The 14,238-nt window shown below is 43.4% G+C and overlaps 2 protein-coding genes across 2 annotated transcripts; one reads left to right on the top strand and one right to left on the bottom strand.

Moving 5' to 3' along the window:
- Positions 1 to 2,485: 2,485 nt before the first annotated feature.
- Positions 2,486 to 5,875, bottom strand: LOC133889162 (acyl-CoA-binding domain-containing protein 4-like). Its single transcript, XM_062329632.1, has 6 exons — positions 5,312 to 5,875; positions 3,979 to 4,084; positions 3,779 to 3,885; positions 3,467 to 3,558; positions 3,277 to 3,374; positions 2,486 to 2,962 (listed from the first exon to the last, which is right to left on the bottom strand). The coding sequence occupies exons 1-6, from the start codon at positions 5,755 to 5,757 to the stop codon at positions 2,795 to 2,797; spliced, it is 1,017 nt and encodes a 338-aa protein (XP_062185616.1). The 5' UTR covers positions 5,758 to 5,875; the 3' UTR covers positions 2,486 to 2,794.
- Positions 5,876 to 7,403: 1,528 nt separating this feature from the next.
- LOC133889632 (uncharacterized) lies at positions 7,404 to 9,567 on the top strand (the record flags this gene model as incomplete). Its single annotated transcript, XM_062330079.1, has 2 exons — positions 7,404 to 7,700; positions 8,888 to 9,567. Coding segments are annotated over exons 1-2 (723 nt in total), but the record flags the coding sequence as incomplete, so codon positions are not given.
- Positions 9,568 to 14,238: the final 4,671 nt, after the last annotated feature.

The raw sequence follows: 14,238 nt of genomic DNA on the forward strand, positions 1-14,238 counted from the left end.
CTGCTTCTTGTGAAAAGGAGAGAGTGTGGACACTTTTTGGTCTGCTGCTCCGCAGACCGCAGGACTGACTGCATTGGATTTCTTACCCAAAAATGTACAGCGTCACATGGTCAGCACCACCTAAGTACAGAAACACAGGGTAATCTACCCACGCCACGCCTTCACCGCGGTCACTGTTTTGACCGGTGACCTCCGTGATGACCCGCTGTTGGCTTGAATGGGATGTAAATACTATAGGATCTAGTTTTAGTTTTATATATATTTGAATTCAAATTTAGTTAAAAGAAGAATATCACATGAAATTATAAAAATATATATAAATTGAGTATTACAAAAGAACTCACTTTTCACCATATAATCTAATGCTGAAAATAATTCTAAAAATTATTTCATCACATAAGAATAATATTAGTGAATTTTTTCAAAGGTTTTCAAATTTATTTAATATGCTAACAATTGCTAGAAGTTATAAAAGTAGATTTTTTTTTAGAATTTTAGTTTATACAGTCTTTTTAGTGAATCTAATTAAAATAAGTTGCACATAAATTATGTAACACATAATTTTTTTTGGGTTTTTAAAGCATCAGAAGACCAATGTTTTAAATAGAGAAGGTAGGAGGGAAAATTGAACGTTAAGTACTGTTCATCGTGGGACACTGTTCATAACGGAGACTTAGCCTAACTCTGCAATGAGAGTGCGGTAAGTTCTGTCTGTACTAATGTGACATATTTACTGCTCTCTAAGAGAATTTAGAAGACGGTAAACGTTTATCATTGTAAATCTTTTCATCCAGAATCTATTTATTTAATTATTTAAATTAAAAAATATAAATAAATAAAAAACTCAGCGACGAGCACCACGGCCTCCCGGACATCGAGAGACCTTCCGCGACGCGCTCGACGGGCTCGCCCGACTGGAGCCACTTCGACGCCGAGCTCGGCCCACTCAATCGGTACACCACTCGTTACGTGCCCATCGCGTTATCTGCTGGTGTGAAGTTATTGGTGTGAAACGTACGTACGTACGTACGTTACGTGCAGGTGCAAATTGGGGCCGGACGGGAGGCTGAACGTGTGGGAGCGGCTCGTGTACCTACCTGTTCGCGATCCTTGACCGGCCGGTCGCCCAAGGACGGCGGCCAGCGTCAGCCTCACCGACCTGGAGGCGTGGCTGCACCACCAGGCGGAGGGAGATGGCGAAGCACGACAGTGACGGCCGGCGACCGCGCCGTACGTCACGCTGCGCGAGTACTTGGGCGTCCATCCCGACCAAGACATGCATGGGTATATCTCTTGACGTGTGCGGTCAGGGCCGGATCGGACTCACCTTCTCCCAAGATACCTACACCCAATATACTGCATTTCGTAAAAAGAATCCATATATAGTTTCATAGGTAAAATACATGTATATACTAACACTCGGGTCAGGTTTGAGTGTAAAATATGAAATTGCCTACGCTGTCCAAAACCGCATCCCTCCAATTTGTTTGCATCGATCTTTTAACATCGATAAAATTTGCTCAATTTTGTCCTAAGGACATCTCAAACATAGATTTGATGTATCTACTCTACCTACTTACAAACTTCATTGTTAATATACGTAGCAACGAAACGTGTTTGAGATACTTAACGGAAAAGTTCAAAAGTATACAATATATCACTAAAGTGTAAAGTTATGGCTATAATTTGCTACGGATGGGGAATAAACCCTCCGTCCCCTACTTTTGGGTAAAAACAAGATACACCCCTTCTTCTCCCTCTATATAAGAGCCTAGGATAGATTCAATTAATCTAAATATCGTAATATTTTTTGATATATTTTGTAGTCGCTAATTGAAAGGAGACATTTTCAAAATTTTCCGAAAGGGCTACGGAATCAACTATTAAACTATCCACTCTTTCTTTCATCCATTGTAGCAGTAAATCAACTTGTATCAATCAGTCTATCTTTTTTATATAATTAGACATAAACATCCTCTTAATAAAGAAGGCGAGACATCCCTTCTTCCATTTGTTTACTCAGTTTCTCTTACTACTCATGTCTTCTGGTCTCCCCTACTCTAGTTCACTCAGTATAAAAGGTATAACACCCGCTACCTATGTGTTGTTCTTTGGAACAACAAAATGTTCAGAAAAGTGAAACATATTGTCGTGCTTTCCGACATGCTGTTTTAAAACAAAGAAGCATCTAACATACACCCAAATTTTGTTCTTAGTTTAGTACCGCTAGTAGACTTTAAAATACGTATTCTGCTAATGTCCAGACGAGCCATAAATTGTTTTGTGTTTCTTCTTGCTGTATCCTATTCAGTGCACTTAGTCTAACTAATGTCCAGAGCCAGACATTGTCTGATTCGTGTTTCACTTCGCTATATCATACAGTGCACTGGTTGAAGGACCAGTACGCTCGTGCGCCTTCCAAAGCATGAAGGACCAGTATAAAGGAAACTGCATGTTCGATAAATATATGAAGTGCAAAAAAACCTGATGGAACATGTACGGTATGGAACTTCTTTCACTAAGAGACCATTGGTATTCAACACAAATCCACTAGTATAATTCTTCTGTGTAAAGCGATACAAGTATCTCTCAGCACTAACACTGCAATAACTTGAGCTCTGACAACTTTAAAGATGAGGTCGATAAAACAACTCATCTGATTTCCCAAGCTTCATACAAGACTCCAGATAAAAAACACGCGAGCAAGTGCGCTAAGAATTTAAGATACAGCAAATATAGTGCAGCGTGTTCTTGGGCAGCAGACGGTCAACAAATGTCCGGTGCATCCGTGTTGTCAGTTTGACTGGTTCATAAAAGACCAACTCGAAGGGCACAAGTCTTGGGGTGTGCTCCCATCCTCATCCTTGATCTGAAGATCAGCATGATGCTTGACAAGCAGTTCAGCAATGTCTTCTCTTTCACAAAGGACAGCATAGTGAAGTGCCGTTTGTCCTTCATTGTCCTGAACATGCCAGAAACAGACGTCCAGTTCAGTTCAATTCAGTAGGCTCATACACTTAAATACCTCAAAAGAGGTACTGTGCTCCACAGCTCTATGATGCTACGGCAGGCTGATCTAACTGACAGCAATCCAGGGTCAGAATGAACATAGTTTGATACCCAACATTTTTCCTATTTAGAGTCGTTTAAGATGCAAACCAGACAAAAACACTTAATTCAGCTATATGACTAGCTCCTATTGCTCCGTAATTACTCATCAAATATATCAGCCATGAATTCTAGAATGTAATAAGCATATAAATAGTTCCAAATTACCTTAGCATTCAGATCTGCATTTGCATTTGCAAGAATTTCAACAGCCTTTAGATGGCCACGGTCAGCAGCCCAGTGCAGCGGAGTTCTCCCTTCACTGTCTGAAACCATCATACACCAAACTAAGTTTGAATGAGTTATGCATATAAAGAGAGCATAAGCATGAGACAGTTCATAGTTTACAAACACAAACCTCTCATGTTGACATCCACACCAGCAACCAGATGCTTTACTATGTCATCAGTTGCTCCTTCCCTCGCTGAAACATGAATGTCACCAAGTTCTCTACATATACAATTAAGTTTGTTCTAATTTTAGATACAGTAGTCACAGGTAAACTATTAGATGGCTGGATAGCTGTACTGCACAAAACAATCAGCAAGCGATTTTACTTCCTACGACTTGTCAGTCAACAAAAGAAAGAGTACTTGAGTCCAAATCCACCAAGGTAAAGTTAACACATGACAACAACTGTAGAAGACATCCATGATGTAAACACACTTACGATTCATTTCCTTGGTCTTCCTCCTCATACATCAAACTGCTAAATACAGGTCCCATCGGCCCCTTAGAACCTGAAGCAGAAGCTATGCTATGTTCATCTTTCCTTTTCTGCAATTATGTCATAAATAAACCAACACAGTGATGAGGATTCCTGTACAAATTGCAGCAAACGTGTGGTCAATAAGGACATACAAAACTTACTGTGCTTGAACCGACAGCCCAGTTTGGGAATAGCTCGTTAACAATTGTGATGTACTCCAGCATGGCTTCTTCTGTAGGCATAGCACCCAACTTATGCCAAGCATTCCTGGGATATTCAGATCATACAAGGATAAATGTTAAACTGGATTGAACTTTCCAAATCAAAAAGCACATGCAGAGAGCAAAAGCTAACAAGAGTACAATGCTACTAATATAAGCTAGCTGCAAATAATAGAAATCTGCGTTCAACTGCTAACATTTGGGAACGGAAAATTTTGGTTAATAACACTACTTCAATTACGGTTTCGGTCCGTGCCACTGCTTATTGACTTATTCGGCTCATGGCACTGACGTCCAGAATTTGTTCCACTCAACCACTACATAGACTGAAATTTAAGCACAGCATAGCTATGCAGAATGATGACCGATCACACTCTTGGAAAAAACACTGAAGGATATCTTCAACATTAAAAATCTAAGAACTGCATAGCCATGCAGCATGATGACTTGTCACACTCTTGGGCACAGCACAAATATTGAATCAAAACTACTTTACCACTTATGTAACGCTAGCACAAATAAACAATGCTGAAACAGGCTCAAGGTAGCATCTGTAACAGAAAGATTAGAATCCATAACACAAATATTGAATCAAAAGTACTCAATCATGCAAGCAATTCACTTCATATGCACCATCAATTTAAGAATTTTAACACTAAAACTCTAGCTAAATAGACGCACCGAATGTACAAGAAATTTGAATCAAGTACCCACATATAGGCAACACTGGCACAAACAAACATAGCATAAACAAGCTCAACCGATAGCATCCATACCAACAGGGCTCAACTCATTTTAGGATACTTCTTAAACCGACGCTTACAATTCACAAGCACAGGCAGATAGCAAAAAAGCTAACAAGAGTAGTATGCTGTTAATACTAGTTGCAAACAGTAAACATATGAGTTCTAGTGCCAATATTTGAAAGAAGTACAAAGCTGAAGGACATGTGCGACATGAAAAATCTAAGCAGTGCATAGCCATGCAGCACGATGACCAGTGACACTCTTGGTCACACAGCACGAACACTGAATCGAAGTAATTTAGTGGTCAGGCAACATTGGCACGAATAAGCAGTGCAGAAACAGGCTCAATCCGTAACAAGTAGGACTAAATTGTGCATGGGATGGAAGCGTCACATGATATTTACTTCTATGTGCCACGAAATTTAAGTCTATCGAACCAAATTTAAGCTAAACAAGTCAACACAACGAATTTACAAGGAATTCGAACTAAAACCGCATAATTCAGCAATACAAGGGATGGAACCTACCACTTGGCACGGGCCTTGAGCTTGAGGGCGGACGGCTGCGGCGCGGTGCAGGGCCCCTCGGTGGCGATCTTGTAGAGCCCGTAGAGCCGCAGCTGCGCCTCTTCGGGGACGCTGGTATCGGAGGCGGCGGAGGCCGCGACGAAGGCGGAAGCGGCGCTGAACTCCTCGTCGAGCTCCGTGCTCTCCACGCCCTCCCAGTCGCTGTCGTCGCTGGACTCGTCGCTGTGGACGTCGCGTGAGGGAGGTTCAGGGGCTCCGGGGGCTGGGGTGGCCGGGCGCGCAGGGGAACGGGAGGAGGCGGCGGTGGGGGAAGCGGGAGGAGAGCGCGTGATGCGGAGGTTGTCCTCCTTGAAGGCGATGACGATAGATATGAGCTTGGCGACCAGGAAGGCGAAGAGGAGGCCGATGGCCGACGCTTGGGCGAGGTCCTGCCAGTCCCCGGCCATGGTGGACACCGGCGTGGTGGTAACCTAGATGCGGCGGTGACTTGGAGTTGGGGGTGGGGAAAGAGGAAGGAGGAGAAAGTTAAAAAAAGGAAAATGGTAAGGACCAAAATGCTAAATGGCTCGTACTTTGTGTTCCTGTACAGAACGTCGGGATTACTGGACTGTAAATAACAACAGTAGAGAACAACACTTAATCTGTTTTTTTTTCCATTACAAGTGACGCGCCTGCACACTCAGACACATCACTATGCGCGTGCACCTCACTCATAATATGTTAAAAACACTTACATATATATAATTGTAGTTATCAGAATTTAAATTTTAATGATGGATATAATCGTACTCTTACGTACATCTCTATCACCATAAGAGGTAGTTCCGTAGACTAACACTTACTAACAGTAGAAAAAATGGAAGATAAGATTTAATTGGACTGTATTTGGTGGTAACAAGTATGCGATACCAATTAAAAAAGATGAAATAAATTTTATAAAACTATAATTATTTATATCATTATAACACAGAATTGCAACTTTAAAGTTTATTTCATAAAACTATAACTATTTTTATCCTTAATAACAAGAAACTACAACTTTTTGATACATGTGTGGTTACTTGTGCGGTTGATGGCTAGAACCACGTCAAAAAATTCTAGCTTCTTAGTACCAAGAATTGAAATAGTTATAGTTTTATAAGATATATTGTAAAATTGTAGATCTGTATTATAATAATATAAATAGTTATAGTTTTATAAATTTACTCAAAAAGATTCGAAGAGGGAGAACCGGAGACAGAGCCAAGCAACTTGGAAGCTGATCGACGGATCAGAGGAGTCCACGTGACTACTCGAGGTACATGTATACCTTGGTCTATCTTTTTCTTAGTTTCTAGTCAACTAGCAGTAATTGCATCTTAGTTCGTCGGTACAGTTCCCCTCTATTTTGCAATTCGCACTGACAACTGTTCTTCTTCTTCTATATTCGTCACCTGGTCCTGGTCTCATTTGGGTGATTTTCTGCAGGCGAGGACTCCGGAGAACTTAGAAAAATCACCGCCTGCTTAAAAGGATTGTTCTTTATACTTACTACATTAAGCTTCACAGTCATCTCTCCTGCGCATGCCCTAGAAGGAAGCTTTGAAGAGACGAACAGGAGAGATATTCTAACTTCCTACAACAACAACAATGCTCATGAAACAAATGCATCTGGCGCTACAACTGCTGCTGCTACACGTGTTGGTTTTAGCCCAAAAACAATATTAGGAAAAGCATGTACCACGAGCCTGATTTCGTACAAGATAGCTTCAAGATTTTTAGGTTGCATTATCGTATTAATTCCGAAGAAAAAGGCATAATCATCTTGTGGAATAGTTTTTGTTTTGTGTGCATTAATTGTTGCTACAAAAAGGGCCTTCCACTGTATTCTATTAAGTTGTTCCAGTTAAGCTGAGGTGATGACGATTATTTATGGACTCAAGGCTGCAATTGAGCTGGGTACAGGAAATATTGTGGTGGAAACTAATGCTTTGATGGTTAAACAGGCGGTACTTGTTAGACTGATCTCTCACTAATTAAGCCCAACGGCTTAATTAGAACCTTGACCCGCGCCCTGATCGGGGGCGTCCAGTCCATTATGGCTGGTGGGCCCCCGTCGCCAGCGCTATAAAAAGAGGTGGGGGCCGGGGCGCTCGGTACGAGGTTCACCGCGCCGCTAGTCACCCCACCGACACCTAAACCCTAACCGATCTAGAGGAGGGGGCGCTGTGCCGACGGGAAGCTCCACCTGGCCCTCTGCGTCACGCCCTGGACTACGTGCGCCTACGTCACCATCGTCGGACGCCGGCGAGCCCTTCTGCCCCGACCGTCGCTGCCCTAGCGCAGAGCTCCACCGACGAAGCAGAGATGGCGGGTTCTAGCAACCTTACTCCAACCACTGGAGTCTCAGGTATGAACCAATCCATCTCCCCCCTCTCTCCCTTCTACTCTCGGTAGTGCGGTCATCAGATTGTTGAAGATGAACATCACATGTTCTAACAATGGCATCAGAGCCCACAACCAAACCCTAACCCTAACAGTTCATCTTCGACTCAGGGGGGGGATCTCTCACCTCTTCTGGCCGTAGATCACCGCCGTGGGCGGCAGAGAACTCGCACCGCCGCTCGACGGCGTGCGGCACAGAGCCGAGCCCCGAGCGCCTCCTCCGCGGGCTCAAGGGGTCAGGCACCACCGTGAAGCCACTCGACGGCGGCGCGCTCACCCCTAGGGGAGCGCGCACGCCGGCGAGGAGCCTCGCGGCGGCACCGTCTCTCCTCTCCGGCGCCGGTCGCCGCGGAGCGCCCCGGCCACCGTGTCGCCGCTCGGTCTCGCGAGAGAGAGAGAGGAGATTGAATAGGTTAGGGTTAGGGCGAGGGGCGCGGCGACGTCGGGTTTTGTTCGGCCGAGATCGCCGCTGCGCCGTCCGATCAAAATGAATGGTTGAGATCGACGCGGGCGGGCGGGGGGGCGCGCTGATGGGCCGAATTGGCGACCCAGGCCCAGGTTGCGGCCTGGGCGCGCGTCGGCCGTCGCGGGCGCGTCCGCCGCGGGCCGCTAGCGGGCCAAATCTCCGGCTGGGCCCAACAGTAACGGGCCGAAAGTGAAATGGATGGGCTGTCAAGGCCGAAATGGCGTTTTCAACAGTATAAAAGTATCTATACTGTTTAGCATTTTCCAGAAAGTATTTAAATTGAATTATTGGTGTGATTTTTATGCAAAAAAAAAAATTATCCAACGATAATTTTGCCCAGAAAATTATAAAGTCTAGAAATAATTCTGGAAAAATAGTATAAAGTATTTAAAATTGTTTTCCGCTGCGTATTTTCATTATTAAATTCAAACCAACGGGAGAATTTAATTCTGGAAATGAAAATGATGATTATTATAATTTTGTTATTATTCTGACCAACGTTGATTAATAGCAATATTATAATAATATTAATGTATAATCTCATGTATTAATTCTATTTTGCCCAACGGTGATATAGAATTAGTGCAGGGAACAGTTGTATGTTTTGATTTTAACCAACGTTGCAATCAAGGCATGCAATTGTGGTGTCATTTCATGTTCTCACATTATTTGAATTGTATTTTCAGGAGGGTACAACTTGATGGGTTGTATCAATGAGATTCCAACTCTGAAAGGTGACAACTATTCAGAGTGGAAAAAGAAGATCGACCTAGCCTTCATCTTGGCTGAGGTTGATTGGGTAGTCACCACACCGTGTCCTACAGATCCTGTGGCACCGGTGAGGGAGACAAACGAGGCTGATGCCGCTTGGGCAACCAGAGATAGGGATTATCAATCCCAAAAGATGGCCTATGACCTTGAGCATAGGAAGTGGGTCACTGCCAACAAGAAATGTTTGGCAGTGATAAAGAACACGATTGAGCCTGCTATTGTGGGTTCGATCTCAGAGTGTGACACTGTCACTGAGTACCTGAACAGAATAAAGAGTCAGTTTACTGGCTCTTCAAAGACTTATGCTACCCAGCTGATAAAGCAGCTGGTAACAGAAAGATACTCAGGTGGAGGCAGTGGCATAAGAGAGCACATACTGAGGATGAGCAACTTGGCATCCAAGCTCAAACCAATGGATCTGGCTCTAAAGGATGAGTTCCTTATCCATTTGATTTTTGCTTCTTTGCCAAAAGAGTTTGATACATTTGTTGTAAACTACAACATACAGCCCGAGAAGTGGGATTTAGAGAAGCTCATTGCTATGTGTGTGCAAGAAGAGGAAAGGATAAAAGCTTCACATGGTGGTTCATCAACTATGTGAAAGAGAATAACAAGAAAAAGAATTTCGATGCCAACTCTCCAAAGGGCAAGGGCAAAGGCCCCATGCAGCATCAACAAAAGAAATTCACAGTGGAGAAAGATCAGTGTCTTCATTGCAAGAAGACGGGGCATTACAAGAAAGACTGTCCCGAATTCTTGAAAATGATAATGGCAAAGAAAGGTGAGAACATTATTACGTTCATAAATGAAATCCTGTATGTGAGTTATTCGAAATCTACATGGTGGATTGACTCAGGAGCAACTGTTCATGTTGCAAACTCATTACAGGGATTCCGTTCGACGAGGACTACGTAAAGAAGCGAAAGACACGTTAAAGTCGCAAATGGAGTCCAAGCAGATGTTGAAGCCATTGGCGACCTTCCTCTGGAGCTTGCTGATGGATTCACATTAATTCTTAGAGATGTGCTTTATGTTCCCTCTTTACAGAGGAATTTGATTAGTGTTTCATGTTTGGACAATGATGGATATGATTGCCATTTTGGAAATGGCAAATGTAAGATAACATTCAATAATGCATGTGTTGGGATTGCTATCTTACAAAATGAGTTATATTTGTTATCACTACGTGATGAAGTAAATGTTATATGTGATAGTGAAAACGTATCCTCGTCTGCGGATGTAAACAGAAAACGAAAGCGAACTCAAGATGCGTCGTCGAAATTATGGCACTGTCGTTTAGGCCATATTTCGAGGGGGAGAATAGAGAGACTAGTAAAGAATGATATTCTTCCTCCATTAGAGTTCGCAGACTTAGAGCAATGCAGAGATTGCATAAAAGGAAAATATGTAAAGAAAATTAAGAAAAATGCCAAACGAAGCACAGGAATATTAGAAATAATCCACACAGACATATGTGGTCCATTTCCTGTGAAAAGTGTGGATGGTTTTGACTCGTTCATAACATTCACAGATGATTACTCCCGTTTTGGCTATATTTATCCAATTAAAGAAAGAACAGAAGCATTGGATAAATTTAAGATATTCAAAGCAGAAGTTGAGAACCAACACAGTTTAAAGATTAAGATAGTCAGATCTGACCGTGGAGGGGAGTACTACGGCCGTCATACCCCGTATGGACAGATTCCTGGACCTTTTGCAAGGTTCTTACAAGAAAATGGAATAGTAGCCCAGTATTCGACACCGGGCGAGCCTCAGCAAAATGGAGTAGCTGAAAGGCGTAACCGTACCCTGATGGATATGGTGCGTAGTATGATGAGTTACTCATCCCTACCATTGGGTCTATGGATAGAAGCATTAAAGACAGCAATCCATATTCTCAATAGAGTACCAAGTAAATCGGTGCCCAAGACACCGTATGAGTTGTGGACAGGGAGAGTACCCTCACTAAAGCATTTACGTGTGTGGGGGAGCCCAGCTGAGGCCAAGGTGTTTAACCCAAACATTGGGAAGCTAGATCCCAAAACAGTTAGTTGCCATTTCATTGGCTATCCTGAAAGATCGAAAGGTTATCGTTTCTACTGCCCTGATAGACATACAAAGTTTGTGGAAACGAGACACGCAATCTTCCTAGAAGATGAGATGATGAGGGGGAGCGTGGTAGCTCGAGAGTTTGACCTTGAGGAGAAGCGGGAATATGTGCCCACTCCGTTGACTCATGAGCCATTCTTCTCACTACCCGTTGTAGCTGCACCGACAGTGGAAGACACTGTGATGCAAGCACCTGTGGTTGTCCCTCCTGTGGCAACAACGAATGAAGATGTGGAACCTGTGCTTCAGGAACCCATGGAAGCTATTGCCACAGATCAAGGGGAGCAACAACAGCCTCAACTTGAAAATGTTCCAAATGTAGAGGCTCCTAGAAGGTCTCAAAGAGTGAGAAGATCAGCTATCCCTGACGATTATAAAGTGTATAACATTGAAGAGTTTCAAATGGAAGGTGATCCTACCTCGTTTGAAGAAGCCATGAGAAGCGAACACTCATCCAAGTGGCTTGAGGCCATGGAAGATGAGATAAGATCAATGAGTGCCAACGAGGTTTGGGACTTAGAGGTAATTCCTAAAGGAGCCAAAACAGTGGGCTGCAAATGGGTCTACAAAATAAAATATGACTCCCAAGGGAATATAGAAAAGTATAAAGCGCGACTTGTGGCAAAAGGCTTTACGCAAAGAGAAGGGATTGATTACAATGAGACCTTTTCTCCAGTCTCATGTAAAGATTCCTTCAGAATCATAATGGCGCTGGTAGCCCACTATGATTTAGACTTGCATCAAATGGATGTAAAGACAGCATTCCTTAACGGGGATTTAGACGAGAGTGTCTATATGGCACAACCGAAAGGCTTTGTCGTAAAAGGAAAAGAACGTCTGGGATGCCGCTTAAAGAAATCCATTTATGGGTTGAAACAGGCTTCAAGGCAGTGGTACTTGAAGTTTGATAAGACAATAAGACAGTTTGGGTTCAAAGAAAATGTAGAGGACAATTGTGTATATTCAAAGTTTAAAAGTGGAAAGTATATCTTTCTGATCTTATATGTGGATGACATCTTGCTTGCGAGTAGTGATGTCAGCCTAATGAAAGAAACAAAGAAGTTCTTGTCCTCGAACTTTGATATGAAAGATCTCGGTGAAGCTGCATATGTTCTGGGAATTGAGATACACCGAGATAGAAGCAAAGGGGTATTAGGACTGTCACAAAAGGCATACATAGAAAAGGTCTTGAAAAAGTTCAGTATGCATAAGTGTAGTGCCTCACCTGCACCCATAGTCAACGGCGATAGATATGGGGATTTTCAATGCCCAAAGAATCAATACGAGATCGATCAAATGAAAGTGGTACCATATGCTTCAGCTGTCGGGAGCTTACAGTATGCGCAAGTTTGTACACGCCCTGACATAGCTTTTGTCACCGGGTTACTTGGCAGATTTCAAAGTAATCCAGGACCAGAACACTGGAAATTGGTAAAGAAGGTCTTGCGTTATTTGCAAGGCACAAAAGGCCTCATGCTAACGTACAGAAAATCAGATTCCTTGCACATAGTAGGGTACTCGGATTCTGATTATGCGGGAGATGATAGAAAGTCCACGTCAGGGTACGTGTTTACTCTCGCAGGAGGAGCAATATCATGGAAAAGCTCCAAACAAACCGTCACTACATCGTCCACAATGTATGCCGAGTTTGTAGCATGTTACGAGGCAACGGGGCAGGTGAACTGGCTAAAGAAGTTCGTACCCGGTTTAAAGGTGGTTGACGACATCTATAGACCACTAAAGTTATACTGCGATAATTATCCGGCAGTACAGTACGCTCACAACAATAAGTCAAGTGGTGCTGCCAAACACATTGACATAAAGTATTACGTTGTGAAGGATAAAGTCCGGGATCAAATCATAAGTCTCGAGCATATAAGTACAGCAAGGATGCTCGCGGATCCGCTAACGAAAGGCTTACCACCCAACGTGTTCAAGGAACATGTAGCCGGCATGGGGTTAAGGGATAGCCTGTGATTCCTGGACTTCTAGGGCCCAAAAGTCAAAGAATCTGTTTCAAAACAGAGACGTGCTTGTAGCTACCAAATCTATCGGCGATTGACCGTGACGATGAAGTATGCTCTATGCAACTATCTGTGATGGAATGGGATAAAAGTAAAAGTTTAAAAGTAAAAGTGTAGAGTGAGATCAAGGGGGAGAATGTTAGACTGATCTCTCACTAATTAAGCCCAACGGCTTAATTAGAACCTTGACCCGCGCCCTGATCAGGGGCGTCCAGCCCATTATGGCTGGTGGGCCCCCGTCGCCAGCGCTATAAAAAGAGGTGGGGGCCGGGGCGCTCGGTACGAGGTTCACCGCGCCGCTAGTCACCCCACCGACACCTAAACCCTAACCGATCTAGAGGAGGGGGCGCTGTGCCGACGGGAAGCTCCACCTGGCCCTCTGCGTCACGCCCTGGACTACGTGCGCCTACGTCACCATCGTCGGACGCCGGCGAGCCCTTCTGCCCCGACCGTCGCTGCCCTAGCGCAGAGCTCCACCGACGAAGCAGAGATGGCGGGTTCTAGCAACCTTACTCCAACCACTGGAGTCTCAGGTATGAACCAATCCATCTCCCCCCTCTCTCCCTTCTACTCTCGGTAGTGCGGTCATCAGATTGTTGAAGATGAACATCACATGTTCTAACAGTACTTTCATCAACATTTGATCGCTCGTCGTCAGGAGGTGTGGTGTGTGAAGTTGAGAGCTTATAGCAAGGACACTTTCTTAATTCTTGTTTTCAATATAATTCTAGAGATTGTAATAAGGAAGCACATGAGTTAGCAGCCTCGGGTGTGTGTCCTGCATAAGCTGAGCCTATTTTGGTCAGTTTACCTGATTGTATTCAGGACTTGTTGCTAGCGATTTAACAATATCGTCGTTAATGGAATTACTGTTCCATCTAAAAAAATTGCTCTAGTATTCCTCTCGTATATAGCTTTGTCTATACTATACTAAGGACAAACGGAACATTCTGCGACCTTTTTGAAATTTTGCTGACATTAACAAAAAATTAAGCTTCTTACGTGATCGGTCCATTTAAAGATGAATTTGCAGCCTCCATAACCTGCCATAAAAAATGCCACGTGTGAAGATATATCTAGTTGCTCATGCATATGTGGCAACAGTTAGTTTAAAAAATATTTCATCTGAAGAT

The sequence above is a fragment of the Phragmites australis genome, chromosome 13, assembly GCF_958298935.1.
Source record: "Phragmites australis chromosome 13, lpPhrAust1.1, whole genome shotgun sequence".
NCBI lineage: Eukaryota > Viridiplantae > Streptophyta > Magnoliopsida > Poales > Poaceae > Phragmites > Phragmites australis.